The following is a 21,100-nucleotide window of genomic DNA, read 5'->3' as shown; positions in this document are numbered from 1 at the left end:
TTAAAAGAGTAGGAAGAAGGGAAAGTGCAAAAAAGGTTCTACACATTTTGACTGGAGATGGAGTGCCCATCCCAGGAAAAGGAGGAAGGCCTTCTTGAAATACTTAAAGCAGGCAGATAGGAGTGATTATTTAAAATGCTCTAATAAGGAAAGCATGCTCTTTTAGGTCAAGAAAGGTCCAGAAGATGTTAGATCGAATGATTCCTGTATGAAGTTACTCCTGGCTGGCAGTCTGTACGTACAAAAGCAACTCCAACGTATACATTTTCCCAGCAAATGAACCTGTCCCCCTTTTCTAACAAATGCAATGCCAGTATAGGATACACATGGGACCTATTATCCAGAGTGCTCAGAACCTGGGGTTTTCTGGATAAGGGGTAATTTGGAGCTCTATACCTTAATTCTGCTAAAAAAAAATGAAATGCTAAATAAACCCAATAGGATTGTTCTGCCTGCAATAAGGATTAATTATATCTTAGTTGGGATCAGGTACAATGTACTGTTTTATTATTACAGAGAAAAAGCAAAGCTTGCATTTTGCTTCAGTAACCATTATAAAGCATACCAGTTCCTGCTAAAACTGGTCAGATTTTTCTTTAACATTTAATGTGATGACCCAACTTATTTTATTTGTGCATCATGTTCTCTTATGTTCTGACTGCTAAGTATTTTGGGTATATTTAACAGCGTTATTTTTGCTTTATGCTTTTCCCTTTCCAGTCCTGCTCTACTTCTCTCCAGTAGTTTAGAAATGAGGTTAGACTGTTTATTTGTTCCACAGTGTTGTCTCATCTCTACATTACTGAGTGCTTTTTTTCATCTCTCGCTTTGAGAACTTAACTTTAAATTGACTCGACTGCACGGAAAGCAAACCCCGAGCAGCATGTCAACAGAACACATGTGGCTTTTTGAGGCACAAAAATATAGAAGCAAATTGTGAAGGGAAAATGGGAAACTGTCTTGTGTAGAAGTGTTCTTTTAGATGAACTCATCAATTGTTTTATATATAGGGAAGCTGAAGTATGCCCTTACTTCCACCACTAGCAAAGATATTCATATTCTTTTATATTAGATCTTTTCATAAATTACATCTTAGCAAGGAAAATCTGCATCTTGTCAGGGTGCAACTGTCGTGTGGTCTCTTCTAGTTATTTCTGGATTTATTTTATATTTTTTTCATTGGCTGCTCGGAGGAAGAGCTATAAATGTATATGTGCCGCTTGTATTCTGTGGCTTTATGCTGACGTGTCTACAAACACTTTCTCCTATAAAACAATTTACAGAAGACAACCTCTTTAATGCATTTCATTTACAATCTATTGTATGCAAGTTTTATGATGTCTCGTTAACATGTATCTCTTGGGCCGAGGGTTTGAAATGCCTAATTAATTTTAGCTATGGTGCGTAAAGTGAAAGGTGCTCTAGGTCTCCATTCATTTGACAGCTCCGTGAAACACATTCAGCTGAAGGTTTTGCCCCTGTTAAATCTGAAAGCTAACTTAATTTTCCAATGAGTGGGTTTAGCAGGTTTTAAAGCATTGTAAATGCACATATTAGATATATTAAAATACTAACAAAACTTGGTAGACTTTTAAACAACATCTCTTCTTCATGTTTTTCATGTCAGTGCACAGAGAATAGATTGCCATTAACCATTTTAAATGAACAGGTATGAGATTTATTATCCAGAATGTTAAGGGGCTGCTGGGGTTTTCCAGATAAGGGTTCTAACTAAACCCAATAGGATTATTTTGCCTCAAATAAGGATTAAATACATCTTAGCTGGGATCAAGTACAGGTACTGTTTTATTATTACAGAGAAAAGGGAATAATTTAACCATTAAATAAACCCAATAGGGTTGTTCTGCCCCCAATAAGGGGTAATTATATCTTAGTTGGGGTCAAGTACAGGTACTGTTTTATTATTACAGAGAAAAGGGAATCATTTAACCATTAAATAAACCCAATAGGGCTGTTCTGCCCCCAATAAGGGGTAATTATATCTTAGTTGGGATCAAGTACAGGTACTGTTTTATTATTACAGAGAAAAGGGAATCATTTAACCATTAAATAAACCCAATAGGGCTGTTCTGCCCCCAATAAGGGGTAATTATATCTTAGTTGGGATCAAGTACAGGTACTGTTTTATTATTACAGAGAAAAGGGAATCATTTAACCATTAAATAAACCCAATAGGGCTGTTCTGCCCCCAATAAGGGGTAATTATATCTTAGTTGGGATCAAGTGCAATGTACTGTTTTATTATTACAGAAAAAAAGGAAATCATTTTTAAAAATTAGAATTTGCTTATAATAAAGTCTATGGAAGATGGCCTTTCCCGTAATTCGGAACTTTCTGGATAATAGGTTTCTGGATAAGGGATCCCATACCTGTACTATAAAACCTTAATCTTCTGCTAATATGTGTAATATGGCTGGAAAAGGGCGCTACAGAAAGATTCTGTCTATGAAAATTATGTTTATATGTGAATATTTAATATTTTTAAAAAAATCTGAATTATTTAATTAAAGTCTATGGGAGATGGCCTTTCCGTAATTCGGAACTTTACGGATAATGGGTTTTCCAGATAAGAGATCTGATACCTGTACTTGTTATTTGATCCTTTTCTTCAGCACGTGGACAACTTAGTGTGTGTAAGCTCAATTTACTGTATACCAATGTACTGTATATCCAATATAAAAAGTACGAAAAACCTTCAAATTAATTGACATATTAATTTAATACACTAATTCATTTAATAAGGTTTATAAGCCCATTACAAAAATTGGACTATGTAAACTCAAGCTTCCCTTTAGACCAGAAGCTCAAGAAAATTGTTGAATGGCCTACTGTTAAGGTTAGAAGATGTTTTGTAGACTGTTAAACAATCGTTCTCTCACTTCCTACTGTATAATATGCATACTTTGAGATGTTTAATCAAAACAAAGCCACTTGATATGTATTGATGAGCATTTCCATGATCATTTTCAAATGTGTTAATTATCCCAGGCAGTAAGACATAATTGTCAGCAAAGTTTCAGATTAGAATTCTCATTTTTGATAACCACATATTTATGTAATTTTATAGTAATTAACGTAACTGCCAGATTCATATTTTTAGAAAATGTAAATGGGCAAAAATTAGGTGGGGAAATAGAATTGGTAGCTGAAATATAGGGCAATGGGAAAAAAGGATAGGGGTATATACAGGGTGACAGTGTGCCTAATTTTTTTATTTTGTTGCTTCATTGATAAAATCTCAGCCCCTAGTCCAGGGGTGGGCAAACTACGGCCCGCGGGCCACATCCGGCCCATTCGCGATTTCAATCCAGCCCGCCAAAGCCGCCAAAGTTGTTAGTTAAAAAGATACCTCCAGTGTCAAAAATGGCAGCTGGGCTGCTTCCTCCTACTACCACATGGGCGCCGGTGGCGTCTCTGATTGGTGGGCCCTGTTTGTCAGAGCGCAGCACCACCCAGGAGCGCACCCCCGCCCCTCTCTTTGCCGGCACGTACCTTATCGCGCTGTGAGGCATGCGCAGAAGGGGATAGCGCGCGTTCAGCGTCATTCAAACAGAAAGCTGGCGCGTTGCAAACCGTTGAAAGTTAGGGATGTAGCGAACCTCACAAAAAAAACGGGTTTGCGAACTTCTGCCAAAAAGTGCGAACTTTTGTGAACTTTGCGAACCCCATAGACTTCAATGAGAAGGCGAACTTTGAAACCTAGAAAAGCCATTTATGGCCAGAAAACTGATTTTAAAGTTGTTTAAAGGGTGCCAAGACCTGGACAGTGGCGTGCAGGAGGGGGATCAAGGGCAAAAATTTCTCTGAAAAATACGTTGTTGTAATCAGTAATCAGAAAATAAAAGCAGTCCTTACAAGGACTATTGGGTTACAGCAGATGAGATCAGAAGGACAGCTGCCCACAGCAGCTACATACAGAGCAGTAGAAAGTAGATTACTTGTCAGCAAAGCTACCTAAACTGTCCCTCAAACCCCTGCACAGCTCTCTCCCTATGCTAACTCTTCAAGCACACACAGGCAGAATGTAAAATGGCTGCTGGGCTCCGGTTTATATATGGAAGGGAGTGGTCCGGGGGTGGTCCAGGAGGGAGAGCTGCCTGATTGGCTGCCATGTATCTGCTGGCTCTGGGGTGAGAGGTCAAAATTTGGCTCCAGCTAAGGCGAACCCAAAATTGCGAACATCGTTAAAAGTTCGCGAACTTGCGAACTTGCGAACACCCGATTTTCTTGCGAATTAGTTCTCCGGCGAACAGTTCGCTACATCTCTATTGAAAGTTCTGAAGCTTGTTGCTGGCTGCTGGCACAGGTACAGATTGTGGGCTTGGGTTGGGGGCAATATGATTGCTGGCACAGGTACAGATTGTGGGCTTGGGTTGGGGGCAATATGATTGCTGGCACAGGTACAGATTGTGGGCTTGGGTTGGGGGCAATATGGCATCTGGTGCTGGCCCAGCCCCCTGTCAAATTTTAAAAGTCAATGTGGCCCCCGAGCCACACCCCTGCCCTAGTCTATTATCAAGTTTTCATTCTTTTTAAAATGTGTTACTTAATTCTACATGCCATTCTCAGTTGATCCCATGGTTCTAGCTTTAGGTTGGTGCTAGCTCCAGGTCCAGGTTGGCAGTAGCTTGAGGTCCAGGATGGCGGTAGATCCATGGAACCCCAGTGTCAAAAATTGCAGTTGGGGACCATTCAAAAGAAGAGGAAGGATGGATACATTGACTCCCACGTGGACATGCTGGAGAGTGTTTGGACAACAGCATTAATCTCTATTGCAGCTATTTTAAAGCACCCACACTTGTGGGTGCATTCATAAAAGACTTAGGGGTTAAATAATAAAAGGCACTAAGTATGCCCAGTTGCAGTAATCCATAGCAACCAATCAGCAGATAGAATTGACTGGTCACCTGTAGTGATGAGCGAATCTGTCCTGTTTCACTTTGCAGAAAAATTGTGAATCATTCAAAAGATTTGCTAAATGGCAAAAAAGCCGCAAAATAGCTGTGGGCGGAAAAATTCTTGTAGTGCACCGAATTTTGTTGCCCATTTTGCGAAATAATCCACCAATGGCAAAACGTGCAGATCCATGCCTGCGAATTATTTCGCCCATCACTAGTCACCTGCTTAAAAGCAAACATCATTGGTTGCTCTGTGTTACTACTGCCTAGCAAACTTTTATTACATATTGAGGTTATTTATTGCTTTTTTTATGCCTCGTTTCTTAAAAACCTCAGCAGATCTGCAAAATTTACTCCTCTCAGACATGGGATGTGCTTAAGGCTAATGCCAGATAAACGCTTGCCGAAAATTCAGCCCTACGCCTCCTACTTGTGCCTGCACCCGAATGAATGGGATACGCTCGAGTGCAGGCACATGTAGCCGATATACGCATGAAAATGCGAGACTTTGCATTCTCTCGCGTTTTCATGCGTATATCGGCTACATGTGCCTGCACTCGAGCGTATCCCATTCATTCAAGTAGCAGGCGTAGGGCTGATTTTTCGGCAAGCGTTTTCCCGCTTTCCGAAAAAATCAGCCCTACACCGCATGTGGCATCAGCCTTAATAACATGATGAAGGGTGTTATCGTTAAGTAAGAATGTAATGAGATAACTGAAAATGAAGACCCCCTTTCCTCAAGAGCTTAGAATCTAGATTCTTGTAAACAGAGGAAAAGCAAGGCAACTTGAGCAAATAGGACACACAACAGTTGGTTTATATTATTGTGACTCTTGTCCATATGTTTGAATACAAATTGGCTTCAAATTGGCTTATCATCCTAGTGTCTAGAAATATATAGAGTTCTTGCTAAAAGTAAACAAGATATATATTCCTTTTGTACTGGTTAATGCATGCAACATAATGCATATCTGGTAATTTGGTGGCAATTGCAGCAAATTAAAGGGATATTTGCATATGGAGAGTGTCCTTGTTTCAAATTAATGATAACTCGTTAGACCTAGAAAAAAAAAAGCACTTCACTGAATGAATGACAGCTGCAGAAGCCGACCAAATTGGCAACTGTTTACACAAGCAGCTGATGATGAATAAAACTTTTTATAGCAAACCATGCCTCATTCTTGATGAATTGCTTTCTCGTGCCTGCGTATGAGTTCTGTATATCTGGAGCGGTCTGACATATTCAGATAAATTGTCTCGAGTTTTAGAGTTTAATTTTCTTAGCTCTTATTTATACTGCATCATGTATTCAAAGGCTGTAATATATCGCTGTAGTAGTTGACGCTGCATTCTGTAAAATAAGAATGATTTGCGGAAGGGCACTTTCATTCTAATAGTCTGGATTAAAGCCATGGTATCATTATGGGACAGTTTTGGGTACCAGTAATTGTACCACTGAAATGATCACCGATGAGCAAAACAATACAAAAAGATGATAAGAATGTCATTAAACAAATGGCATTAGAATGGCTTATTAAGCATCAACTGGTCATTTTTTATTACATTTTACTAACCTGGGTGCCAGAGATATTTGAAATAAAACAAAATACGTCATAATGCCCCATGGTGTCTCAACGTTTCAGCACCTTTCCTTCTGCTGGTGATGAAGGTCCCTGTGGGGGACCAAAACGTTGAGACACTATGGGGCATCATGTCAATAAATCTGATTGATGTTGTTTAAAATCCTGTGACATTTTTTGTTTTATATATATTTCAACGTTTCACCATTGGCGGATTGTTTTGCGAAATGGATGAAAAAATTTGGCGCGGAAAAATTCGCCACACGTCCAAAAATGGTCACAGGCGTCAAAAAAGAATAGCCACAGGCAACAAAGTAATAGCGCGCGTCAAAGTAGTAGCCGCGGGCGACAATTTTTTTTGCCGCACAACATTTTCACCGTTTAACGAATTTTTCAGCGTTTCGCGGATCTTTTGAAAGATTCGCAAATTTTTTGGCAAAGCGAAACGGAACAGATTCGCTCATCCCTATATATATGTATGTATGTATATGTATGTATCTTGACCATGAGCAGGTGGATCTCCACAGTGTCTATTAATAACACCTATGAAAAGCAACATGTCATACATCTAATGTCATTGCTAATATGCATTATAGTACAGGGTTAAAATACATCACTTGTTAATTTAATATTTTCATTGTGTGTAGATTATGTTACGTACATTCATTTATTGAAACCTTCTACAGTTTGGTCATCGCAATGGGAATAATAACATTGCAATTACTTATTTGATCATCTGCCCCGCAATACTATTAACCCATAGTAGATAGATCTCCTTTGGGAACACTAACACAAGTAGGCTGAATTAGATCTGCTTACTGTATGTCAACTGAAGCTAAATTAGAATGCATACTTGAATGTACTTACAGAATTGTTTTAGTGCCAAACAGTGCAATTGTTGTCTAGTTTCTCCATATAAATGATGGATCCTATTAATGCACATATTATAATATGCATATATTATATAAAATCTGTATAATTTTTGTAGAAAATTCACCAAAACATGGGTAATTTACAGAAAGAAGAGCATGCCCAGTATTGTTGAATTAACGTTTTATTGACAAACGTTCAGTTCTTTTTACCAGGTGAAATTTCTTCAATGATACATTTTCAATATTCACCATTTAAGCAAGAACACAAGCAATTTCTGGCAAGAGGAATTGCCTCCATGCTAATATCCCACATACATTCTTCCTTTTTCCCATTAAAAATACAAAGAAGGTCACTTAATGTGACTGAAACATTGGGTAACGGAGCTTAGTGATGTCATCTGTTATAATCAGTGCTAAGTGATATATTTCCTGTCACATGACTAACTGAAACTTTTTTATAATAATGTACTGTACCCTCTGTTCTAAAATGAGTTTTTCCATGACCTATATGACCTGTTTATATGGTTATGATAGGTGAATATCCCTATATTTACAACTGGGGGTAACTTATTTACTATAATTACTTGCACCTCTTTTTCAAAAAGAGTTTTTTTATCACAGTAATGCCCACTGTGGTCAAATCTATATATTCTTTTGTAGAGTTCCATGTTGCTAAGGCATAAGTAAACAAAACTGGAAGCTTACTGTCAAATATGTGTTGCTTTGACATTGCATTTGGTTTTGCCAATCCTGTCAATCCTTTTGCTGTAGGGGAGAGGAAAGTTAAACAGACCTCAGAAAAGCAGTGACAATTTCTGGTCAGTCTTTTAAAGTAATGTTGGCTCTAGTGGGAACTTGCTGAGTGAGCACATTGATTATTTTATGCAAGTCAGGAGATTTAAACATAAATATATCAACGCATCAGTAATAATTCAGTGGAGTCTTAAGTCTCCAAAGCACAGTATTCCCAGTGTATTATCTCTAACAGGTAGCAAAAATAGTCCACTTTGCCCTGTTTCTTTTATCCGTATCTTTCTTAAAAATCTTTTTTCCTCACCTACAAAATGTTTTCCCCAGCTGTTAAACTGAAGGCAAGTTATGAATTGCTTATTGTGTTCTTGATAAAATAACAAATGTAACCAGCATACACATACTCTTTATGTAACCAACATACAAAAGTAGTTACATGCAAGTTATTAAAGGCCTTGTATGATAAAATATATGTTGTGTGCAAATCAAAACAATGTGCCATGTATATTTGCCTGCAAGAAAGAAGGAAAACTCAGCGATGTAACTTAATTGTGATTATGCTAAAAATTGTGCACAATGCAACCTGTGCCAAACCAAAGGCCTTAATAAAGTACAATTCATTTAGGGCAAGTACAAGCACTCCTTGAAGCCACACTCAAAAGGGAACCCAAATTACCCTCTGCTTAAGACAGATGTAAAGCAAATGGCACCCTAGCACCAAAGTGTCCTATACAGCAAAGCAGGGACAACTAGCATATTGGTCAAGTATAGACAAATGCACAAAAGTTCATATACTTTCTTGAATTATATTTTGACTGGTGCAGTAATCCACCAACTTGACTTGGGGTTGTAAATAAGTCATATTGGGTGTATTTAACATGAAATTCAAGCTACTACCAAACCTGAAGGCCTTTATAATATACTGGCACAACATTTCTGGCAGTATAATAAACCTTTCATTCAATTGTAAAGAACAAACAGGCCAGTTGTTTCCCAACGGACTATTCTCATAAGCCTGGCTGGATAGTTTTTTTCTCCCTGAGTCTAGTACATCTCGTGGAGGCAAAATTTATATTTGTATATTTAATTTTAATGGATTTTCCTACTGAGACTAAACTCACAAAAATGAATGAAAAAAATCTCATTAGAAAAAACACGTGAACAAAGTTCATAATGAGTACTATTGCAGTACAGTTATGGGATCTGTTATGCAGAATGCTCGGGATCTTCCCAGATAAGGTAATTTGGATCTCCATGCTTTATGTTTACTAAACAATCATTTAAACATTAAATAAACCCAATAGGATTGTTTTCCATCAAATAAGAATTCATTATATCTTAGTTTGGATCAAGTACAAGGTTCTGTTTTATTATTACAGGGAAAATGGAAATTATTTCTAAAAATGAGAATCATTTGTTTAAAATGGAGTCTATGGGAGATGGCCTTTCCGTGATTCAGAACTTTCTGGATAATGGGTTCCTGGATAATTGATCCTATACCTGTACAAGTTTTAGCTGTCCCAAAGCAGGAAGTGGGGTGGAGAAGGGTAGTAAGGGCAGACAGGGAACGGGTGAGAGCATCTACTTTTATCTACTGAGGTGTGGGCCTCCTACTAAACCTCTTTCCAAGAGTCATCTAGGTTTTAATCAGGGATAACCTGTCTTAATATAATTTAAGTGTTTGTGTTTGTCTTCAGGCCATCCATAGTGCTGGGTTAGGGCTGTGGCTCATGAAGAGATTAATCTCCCCGAAATGCCATCCCATGTAAATCGTCGGTGGGATGGCATACGCGGTGGAAGTTGCCTTGAGAGGAATGCTGCATGTGCCATCCCACCGGTGATTTACATTCTAGCCGGTGGGATGGCATTTCGGGGAGATTAGTCGTCCACGACAAGGGAGATTTGTTGCGGGCATCTTCTCACCCTGTGTGCCAGAGCCCTTATGGGTTTTCCATCCCAGATTATTGTCCAATAGTTCTTCTGAGGTCTTGTTTATTTGGGCTTCTCTAAGGACTTGTGTTAAGGTGGGAGACATATTGGTTTTCCACATTTTGGCAATAGTGTTTTTACAGCAACATAATATTTTTTATAGGTCACAAAGCTAAAAAATGTTTAGAAAATCTCAAAAAGATGGAATTGACTAGATAGTTAGAAATTTTAAGTAGGACAGCTCCTACCAACTTCTGCAAGCTTTAAGATGCCAAAGTTTTGAATTACATTTTTTTTTAATTTTTTTGTTTCACCTAACAAATATTCAATTTCATGTTCTTAACACAAAAAAACTTGAATAATGGAAAAAAAGGAACATTGAGGGAAAATTCTATTTTCCTCTAGAAAGAACAATAATGAAATTTGAAGGGGGTTCCCTTCAAATTTCATTATTGTTCTTTCTAGGGGAAAACAGAACTTTCTAATTGTTCATGTGAGTTGTGTTTGGATTATTTAAACATGACTAGTGAAACATGTGCATTGTGTTTTAAACAGTGTTACGGGACTAGTGGGAGGCTTATAAATAAAAGACCAGGTTAATAAATGAACTAGCTATGTAACATAAAATATATAGACTGATAATTCTTTATTCCCTTTTTCCAAGCATAGCTAACATCATGTTGCTGCAAGTGCTATATTGTGTAGTACAACATTTTCTTATTAGCACAGGCAAAGCCTAAAAATTAGTTACAAGTACTCAGCAAATAGTTTTTCTCTTGGTAAGTACTTACTGCATTGCACTTGAGTTAATGTTCAATTAACCTGACCCAATTTGGCCCTGAAAGCTCTGTCTTTTTGCAAATTTAAATAGTGAGCTAAAATGTCAAGTCCACAGAAAACCATTCACCTAAATAGTCATTCTTTTAGTCTAATGCAGTGAATAAAAATCTGGACTCAAGAGATTCCCCGTGAAAAATACATATTTCTTAAACAATTCAAGAGGCTAATTTTACAAAATAATGTTCACTATATTAAGATTTTAGTATGATGCAAATGATTGTTATTCTGACTCTTTTATAAGAGGAAGAGATAAAGAAAAGACAGATTTCTTAAAGAAGTACAGGCTCGAAGCTTCTGTTATCTTGTACAGGTATGGGATCCCTTATCCGGAAACCCGTTATCCAGAAAGCTCCGAATTACGGAAAGCCTGTCTCCCATAGACTCCATTTTGATTAAATAATATAGAATTTAAAAACGTATTTCCTTTTTCTCTGTAGTAATAAAACAGTAACTTGTAATTGATCCCAAATAAGATATAAATTATCCTTATTGGATGCAAAACAATCCTATTGGGTTTAATTAATGTTTTATTGATTTTTTAGTAGATTTAAGGTATGGAGATCCAAATTACGGAAAGACCCCTTATCCGGAATACCCTTGGTCCTGAGCATTCTGGATAATGGGTCCTATACCTGTATATTGAATATACAGTATACACCCATTTATTTTACTATGCTGCAAAACATGTTTGTGTTTTATTAATACCTGTTGATAATGACAATAATAATAATGACTGTAACTAGGAATAAACTAAGTCTTTACTGCGGCAGAGCAGAGCATTAGTAATTTGCCACAAAAAACAGCCATAGACTCCAATGGGTGAAAAAAAAGTCACATGGTATGGAAAAAGTCACCCTGAAAAAAATGCCCATTGCCTTTTTTGGTGAAATTAAATCGGACAAATTAGTTCATAATTACATGAATTGGTACCCCTTATTTCCTTTACAAAGTGAAATCAATGCATATCTGTCAGGCACCTTTGTAGATTATAAAGTGAGAGAATACTTTCTGCAAACCTTTTTGATGTTCTAATCTAGACAGGTCATTCTAGATATTGTACCAATTAAGCTCTAGATTTCAAAACTAATTACAACTGGAAAATATATGGTAAGTATTTCCATGTCAAGCTCTTTGTAGCTTTTGGATAGTAAACAGACCTCCCAGAAGGACCTGTAGATTTTGTTTGCGTCTTTGAGCACAGGCATGTTGTACTCACATTGTGGTTTGATAGATCAGATAGTCCTCTCTAATTGTAGCAGTAGACCAAGGTACTTACAAGACTGCAGTCCTTGGGTTCCTGCCTTATTTGTTGGTACCCAAAGGGATTTAATCTATTAATTAAATTAGCTGTTTTATTTATGACTTTATAATTTGGAACACGTGTACTTTAAGGGTATATATTAAGTATAAAACCCTCAAAGAGAGTTATCTGTCAAAAGTTGCACACTTTTTAAATTCTTGGTGGGGCCACAGCCTTTGTCACTTCATTGCACCCACAACAATAATTTTCCTTTGTATGTGTCATATTAAACAGTTGCACCATCCAGCACATAGGCTGATGCCACTTAAACAGCAGAGTTGACTGCATGGAGCAGAAGCTCTCCATGACTTCTACTCCATATAACTAAATATATTGCTTGAGACCTGAAAAAATGTTAAATGTGAAAACTTACACAATGATAGCTTCCCTCTGAATTCCTCATATTGACAGATTCTAACTAAAAACTTCCTAGCTAGTGACGGATGAAATAATACAGCAGGCGTGGATTTGCAGTGAATTTCTGCGTTTCACCATTGGTTGAATTTTTCAAGAAATGGGTGAAAACAAATTGTTGCCCACGTCAACAAAATGTCACCCCCATCAAAAAAATTTGTCACGTGAGACAATTTTTTTGACATGCGCAACATTTTTGTCGTTTGCATATTTCTCTAATTTTCCTGCGAAATGGGGCAGATTCGCTCATCACTATTCCTAGCTCCTAGCATTACAGTTTAATCACTCCTATAAAGAATTAATTCCAATGTGTTCAATTCAAGTTATAGAATATAGAAAGTTATGCCTCAAGGCAGTTCTTTATTTTGTCTCAGAGTCTCCTGGTCTTTTATCAGCCTCATTCACTGTTCCACCCTATGAATCAAATATATCAAATATTGTATTTTTGACTTGCAGACGGATATACTACAGATGACATTGGATTCTACTGGCGTGGTGGGAATAATGCTGTTACAGGAGTGGAGAGGCTTGAACTGCCACAATTCTCAATCATAGATTACAACCTTCTTTCAAGGAATGTGGTTTTCTCAACAGGTAGGTACTGACTATGTAAGCAGTGGTACAAAATATTAATAACATTTTATAATCCTGTTGAAAATGTTTAAACAAAGTGCATTCTAGCAGAATACAGATGAAATATTTGTGTTCATGCTAGCACAATCATTTGGCAGCTTGGGGGAGGCGCCCTTATTCTTCATGGTCATGTTTATGGCTACCAAAGTCTATTTTTCTATTTATAATACTGAGTACCAAGTCTATAAGGCTCATTATCAATGTAAAACAGTGCAAAAAGAGACACAAATTGTCATGTGTTTTGTCCAAAATTCAGTAATTTTGCCAGAGAAAAAGGGCTCCAGCTAAGTAGCATGCTTTAGTAATTTGTGGTCAAGTTTTTCTTACAGAATTTGTTTACAAATGGCATTACTTCCAGTGCGTGGTATTAAAACACAGTTGTAGCATCAGAGCCTTGTCAGAACCTTGGTAGTTGCATTTCCATTTCCATTTCCATTTCTCCCATTATAAATACCAAGTGAGGTACGTACAAAAGCATAAAGAGCCTAAAAAGCTTATTTTAGGGTTTGCCTGATGGAGATACTATTGGTGATACTGGATCCATTATCCAGAAAGTTCTTAAATACAGGAAATACATCATTTAAAGACTCCATTTTAATCATGGCTTGTCCATTTTAATCATTACATGGCTTGTCCAAGCATTACAATTACAAGAGGCATCTCCCTTGGTTTTGTTATAACCTAAAGAGAGACACACCAGACACCAAAGAGGGGTGCAGGGTACCAAGTGCCCAATATCACCCACCCATAGGAGTGCATATCGGGAGAAGATCCGCTCACATGGTGACCTTGCCAAGCGAGCAGATCTTACAGTATATGGGCACTTTATCAGTAGTCTCTCTGTAGCAGATTGGTCCTATAAGTGCTGTGACAGCAACAATGCTCTTATTATATCTCCTCTAGCATTACTATCACTTACAGCTTGCACTGTAATCAATTGTTACCTCAGGTCACTTGGACAATGCAGAATGCTTATCTTTATTGTAAAATAGCTGTCATGTAAACATCCCTATGTAACATGCATCAATAAATACAGAAGTAAGAAGTTTTTCTCAAATATATATATTTATACAAAGTCAGCTTATGATAAAATTGCCCCATGCTAGTTCAAAATACAAAACCTGCAATAAAAGTGCAGTAACAAAAAGCAGTGAATCATTATTTCAGCTAAAAAAGGTAAAACATTTATTGCTTTCTATTGCTTACTAAACACCCCACTGCTCACAGGCATCAGAGGACCCCAGAACTCATCACTTGAATCTTTTTTTCTGTGAACTTTATAGAATTAATGTAGAAAGTTTAGAAATATGTACTTTCCATGAGCTCATAGATAGGATGAAACAATAAACAACTCTTTTTGTTCCAGTTTATGTTTATACTGTACTTACTAAGATGCAAAACCTCTTCTTCTTTTAGGATCTTATCCAAGGTTATCTCTCAGTTTTAAGTTGAGGAGGAACATTGGCTACTTCATCTTGCAGACATACATGCCCTCAATATTGATCACAATTCTTTCGTGGGTTTCTTTTTGGATTAACTATGATGCATCAGCTGCTCGAGTTGCTTTGGGTAAGGTGATTCTACATTTGGAATCAGAAAAAAAATAATGTCTGATATAACATGATTCTGAGGGACTTCTAGCCTATGAATAAGTGCTCCTAATGCACGAAACGCGTCAGGCACTCTTTGTTTTTAAACATGACGAAATAAAGTTCGGATTTTAAACGGATCCCTGGTGTCCGAAAGGTGCTTGATGTCCTTTTTCTACTGTGAGGGACTTCTAGCCTATTGTATATAGTATTCAAAGTAAAGAAAGAGAGTAGCTATCCAGGATATAGCTCAGTTCCATAGCCTGCTTCCTTTTTCTCAGGTTAGTTTACATAGTCAAATTTGTTACTGGATTTTTACCAAAATTATAAAACATTTATATGTTATATAATATATATTTTATTTTTCATTAATCATTATTTTAGTGTAGAAAATAGTCATCTTGACAGTTATATAATTATTTTGGGTTGACATAGACAAAAGTCCATCAAGATCAAGCCCTCCTAATTGTAGGTCTTAAGAGCACAAAAGCCTTGGATATTATGCTTGTTCAAGAAGTCATTCAAACCACTCTAAAATACATTAATAGAATCTGCCATCACAAACATTGCTGTTAGCACATTCCGTAACCTCACTGCCCTCGCCACAAAGAATCACCTGCACTGCTAAGTCTAAGTCTATAGGGGGCCACCCCTTTACAACTCTGGTTCTTTGATCTTTTTTAAAGGAACAGTAACACCAAAAAATGAAAGTGTGTAAAAGTAACTAAAATATAATGTGCTGCTGCCCTGCACTGGTAAAAGTTGTGTGTTTACTTCAGAAAGTCTACTATAATTTATATAAATAAGCTGCTATATAGCCATGGGGGCAGCCATTCAAAGGAGAAAAGGCACAGGCACATAGCAGATAACAGATAAAACACTATTGTATTCTACAGAACTTATCTGTTATCTGCTATGTAACCTGTGCCTTTTCTCCTTTTTTCAAGCTTGAACGGCTGCCCCCGGGGCTACACAGCGGGGTATTAATATAAATTATAGTAGTGTTACTGTAGCAAACACACCAGTTTTACCAGTGCAGGGCAACAGTGCATTATATTTTTATTACTTTAAAGCTCTTTTATTTTTTGGTGTTACTGTTCCTTTAAGGGATATAATATCCCCCACTATCTCTATCACACTATTTTGTTTACTCACTTGTTATTTCTCATGTTACCGAAGTACATAACCTTGCACTCAACACTGAACCTCATTTGCCAGTGTGCCAGTTCTCCAGCTTATCTAAATCTCTCTGAAAAGTGGCAGCATCCTGCATGGAACTTATAACTTTGCACAATTTAGTGCAAATAGAGAAAGGACTTAAAATGTCCACCTCAAAGCCATTTATTAATAAACAAATTAAAAAGCAATTGGCCAAGGACTCTTGCAGTACTCCACTAGTACCACTGCTTCAACTATGAATAAAGAATATGTTGCATTATAATTCTTTGTTTTGGGAAAGTAGAACATTCAGTAATGAACAGTGTAGTGGAATATTTATCCATATCAATGATTTATATTGTCTTTCATGTAACAATCAATTTAATACATTTAAAGCACAACTGAGGGTTTTATTTAATACAGTGAGCATAAACATCAACCTTGGAATGTCTTGGAACCAATCAGCTTGTTTTGGTCAGTTTAGGCAGAGTAACACATCTGCTATGATGGCACAAATGTGCTCACTGATGGTAGGACGCATTCACATTGCCCTACGTAGTGTGCAAAGTGCAAATAGGGGAGCAACTGGCCATTTCGGAGCACAGAGACCTGTAGACTGAAGTTTGAATGGCATAGCTGTCCACCCTCCTACCCCCTACCTGATCTGGACCTAGTGTGTCATTCAGTCATGTACATTACAGAGCAGCAGGATGTGCAAGCTACATTAGGGCTGAAGTTTGCCACTTGATGCTGGTCATTGCAGGGAAAGCGAAATATTTGATCCGCCACCCCTGGACGCAAGTAATCTTAGAATTAACACTAAGCAATGGGCTCTTGTGTCCCTTAGTGTTCTTGCATTTGCGTCCAGGGGCTTTGGAAATAAGCCATAGTGTTTTGTTAATATGTTTTTCATGGATATTTATAATGGGGCTTGTTTATATAATAGCATCATGTTATAAAATTTATTATTAGGATACTAGTAAAATTATCCTTCTCTCTCTTTTTCTTTTTAAGGAATCACAACTGTTCTGACCATGACAACCATTAACACACATTTACGAGAAACTCTACCCAAAATCCCATATGTGAAAGCTATCGATATGTATCTTATGGGCTGCTTTGTGTTTGTTTTCATGGCTTTATTGGAGTATGCTTTGGTCAACTACATATTTTTTGGCAGAGGACCGCAACGGCAAAAGAGAGCAGCAGAAAGGGCTGCACATGCCAATAATGAGCAGATGCGAATGGAACTTAATAAGGTATTGCTAAAACTGCATTTTGCACATGGTTAATCATTTTACAAACAAGTATACTAAAATAGCTATAACAGTATTATTATATCATTTATGCAAATATATAGTGACTTTGTTTGTTTATTTGTTTGATATCATCATTTTATTATTTTTCCCCACCCCAGAACATCTGGTATAGTGAATGATCAGACCATGCAATGCAAAGTTTAACAGCTCATCTGTACATAATAATGCGTACATCTGTACACAATAATAATACACAATAATGTCCATTGAAGCAATCATTAACTTAACTTGGCTTCAGTGACTTCAGTACATTGTAGGGGATTCCACTTAGAATCTTAGTAATACTACTTCTTGCTGGATGTTATGAGTCCCACTCGCTCATCAGTCACCACAAAGGTGAATTATTGATCCACAATTCTGCTTAAAAACAGGATTTAGTATAAAAAGCTTTTTTAGATTTTCCAAATATGATACAGTTTTGAATCCAATATCTGTACTTAAAATGAGCTGCATATTAGCATATGAACATTTGTCTTATCTTTAATGGGAGTGGAAAGAAAAGAGAGAGGAAAGAGAGGATGGTCAAATAGGGTTAAGGATTAGGAATGTAGATTACTGGAGACCCTTGTGGTTTAGAAGAAGCCCCCTACTCCTTTAGACAATTATCATAAGATTCTGTACATTAGACAACAAAACAAGCAAACTGGTCTGATGAAGTCCAATAATGCACATGTGTAAAGAGGGAGGAGCTCAGGGACCATGCAGCATTGATGTGCCTTTGTCCTTTTGGTATGGGTAATTTTTTTGACTTTTGGCTGAATTTAGGATTGATTTGTGCACCAAAAGAACATTTCATATGTGATACTGCCTACTACTTGTATTGCTCTATAGATAGATGTATAGATGTAAGCTGATATATAAAAGATGCCAAAAGTACAAAAAAGGGTTATGTTTATTAGTATGACTTCTGGTCTTTTCTATTTTAGCTCTATTCTGCAACTATTAAATGAAAATAATAGGCAGAATGGGTCTAGGTGCCCCCTGTACCATTACCTGGTATTGGTGGCACTCTGCATTAATGTTTCTTGACGATGCCCTACAGGCAAAAAAACTTAATCAGGATAGAAAGCTTTGCGTGAAACTTTTAAGGCATGGGTCATTGTAATCAAAATGTTTTTATACCACCAATATGGAACAAAAATAATTTGCATGAGATGTATAATTTATAATTTAATCTTTGAATGGTCTTTAGTTTTTGTTTAATTAAAAGGTATCTCTTGCTTATAACAGTATTTATCAAGGCACCCTTTCTGATGAAGCTCTCTAGATGTTGTCTTATATTTATGTATATTCATTTTTACATATATTACATAACTGGAAGACTTTAATTCATGCTTTGAATTTAATTGAACTATATAGCAGGTGTCCCCAACCTTTCTTACTCGAGAGCCACAGTCAAATGTAAAAAGACTTATAGAGCAACACAAGTATCATAAAAGTTAATGGAGGTGCCAAATAAGGGCTAAGATTGGCTATTAGGTATCCTCTATGCACACTATCAGCTTACAGGGGGCTTTATTGTTTTTATTCTTGTTTTTATTCAACCAAAACTTGCCCACAAGTCAGGAATTCAAAAATAACTACCTGGTTTGGGGGCACTGGGAGCAACATCCAAGGGGTTGGGGAGCAACATGTTGAGCCACTGGTTGGGGATCACCATATAGAGACATTTGGTATGGCTACCTTAGTTTCCTCAGATGTATCATATGTGAATGTGTTAGCAAAATATACTAACCTGGAGTACTATATGTATGTAAGTGGACATCATGTAGGAAATTTTAAAAACATGCAATAAATCATTTCTATCTGGCCCATATATTTAGTTATTTTAAAATGACATCTTTAATGGAGCGCAACATAGATCCTACCTAGACTGTTCTTAGTGTTGGGTGTATTCTCATGATTCTTTCCCAAAAAAACTGTATAAGTTAATAGGGTAGCCAATGATAGCTCTGACTCCCCACAGAAAATTATAAACTGCAGTCCTCTATCAGGTCTTCCACCATCCTGATTGGCCTGACTGACATGCCACAGTGCAAAGCATTGAGAGATGCCTACTTTACTGCACAGCCTAGGAAAGCAGCCAGAAGGAAGTAGAACAGATGATTGGTACTAGTAGAGTTTTTTTGGGTAGATTTTTAGCAAAGTAGAACAAAAAGGCAGCACAGTGGCACATTCCTTCTATTATACATTTAGAAATGCATAACGCAATTGTTGACACAATAAAATGAAGGACTAAGCAAATGAAGCAGTCAAAAATGTCTTTTTTTTCTCTTCTTATTATTTTAAGATGGACCCCCATGAAAATATCCTATTAAGCACACTTGAGATAAAAAATGAAATGGCAGCATCCGAAGCAGTAATGGGGCTTGGGGATCCACGGAGCACTATGTTGGCTTATGATACTTCAAGTATTCAGTACCGCAAAGCCGGGTTACCCAGACACAGCTATGGACGGAATGCCTTAGAACGACACGTTGTTCAAAAAAAGAGCAGACTACGAAGACGCGCATCCCAGCTTAAAATTAATATTCCTGACTTGACTGATGTAAATGCCATAGACAGATGGTCACGCATGATCTTTCCAGTGGTTTTTTCATTCTTCAACATTGTCTACTGGCTCTATTATGTGAATTAAAGACTAAAAGCCATACAGGAGACAAGAACTGGATTTCCATTCAGTTTGTGTTTAACCAGAAGTGGGGCTTAGACAAAAAATATTCAGGACACAAGCTATTTTAAAACACCTTAGTTGCTGGCACATTCCACTGTGTATATTTAAAACTGGTTTTATTCTATACCGAGTAAGTATATCACTACTCCTTCTACTTTATAATAATGAGTTACTTTTATAAACATATTCAAGTTTTTCCTTCTGTAGAGGCAAGTTCATTTTAAGCAAAATGCAAAGCTTCCCCATAGGTTCGCAGAAGTTTCTCCAGGCACATTAACAGTGCACTTTCGAATGTGCTTATTATTAAACATTAAATGCATTAGTCAATAATCTGGAACATTTTGAGAAATCCATCTGTTTCAAAGGTAAAACACAATCTTTTATAGCATCCATGGCACTTGGTTGTTAAAGTTTTATCAGTTCCAAAAGAGAATATGTCAGTGGTGATAACCAATATTTCTATCATTGTTTTACAGTAGGTAATACATACACATGGTGGCTATAAGACTAGGGAATGAAGTGTAGCTTTAATCAATTTTCACATTTGTAAAATGTAAAGATCTGTAATTAATAGTTGGGGGAAGGCATTTTTGTAGGGGATCTGAGAGGAGAAGAGAAATCCCTTCTGCAGTAGAATTAATTGAGCTCAGCATAGAGGAGAGCATATGACCCTTAGAAAACACCCTTGCCATATAAAAATCAACCTGCACAGCTCAAAAGTCTTGGGGAGCTTATGGCAAACTTTACTGTAAGAAATGCTAGTAGAGTAGAGTAACACAAATAAAAAACATATCAAAAGGGAACAAACATTTCTATCTATGCCAGCAATCTTCTATATTTCTATATGAAAATACTGATTTATTTTCAATTATTAATTTTATATCTATCTATACATACATATGTATATAGGACCTGTTATCCAGAATGCTGGGGACCTAGGGTTTTCTGGATAAGGTAGATACCTTATCCAGAAAACCATAATTTGGATTTACATTCCTTAGGTCTACTAAAAAATCATTTAAACCTTAAATAAACCCAATATGATTGTTTTGCCTCCAGTAAGGATTAATTATATCTTAGTTGGAAACAAGTACAAGGTACTGTTTTATTATTACAGAGAAAA

General features: G+C 36.9%; 1 protein-coding gene across 1 annotated transcript in view; it reads left to right on the top strand.

Annotated features, from left to right (window-relative positions):
* The window catches only part of gabrb2 (gamma-aminobutyric acid (GABA) A receptor, beta 2), a 151,357-nt gene extending 130,592 nt beyond the window's left edge, over positions 1-20,765 (top strand). The window contains 4 exon segments of the mRNA NM_001102951.1: positions 13,061-13,198; positions 14,654-14,806; positions 16,999-17,243; positions 19,594-20,765. Coding sequence (NP_001096421.1) covers positions 13,061-13,198; positions 14,654-14,806; positions 16,999-17,243; positions 19,594-19,941 — 884 coding nt within the window. The 3' untranslated portion in view covers positions 19,942-20,765.
* Positions 20,766-21,100: the final 335 nt, after the last annotated feature.

This window comes from Xenopus tropicalis, chromosome 3, assembly GCF_000004195.4.
Source record: "Xenopus tropicalis strain Nigerian chromosome 3, UCB_Xtro_10.0, whole genome shotgun sequence".
NCBI classification, from domain to species: domain Eukaryota; kingdom Metazoa; phylum Chordata; class Amphibia; order Anura; family Pipidae; genus Xenopus; species Xenopus tropicalis.
Note: the sequence above shows the minus strand (reverse complement) of the source record. Positions and strands in the feature narration are given on the sequence as shown.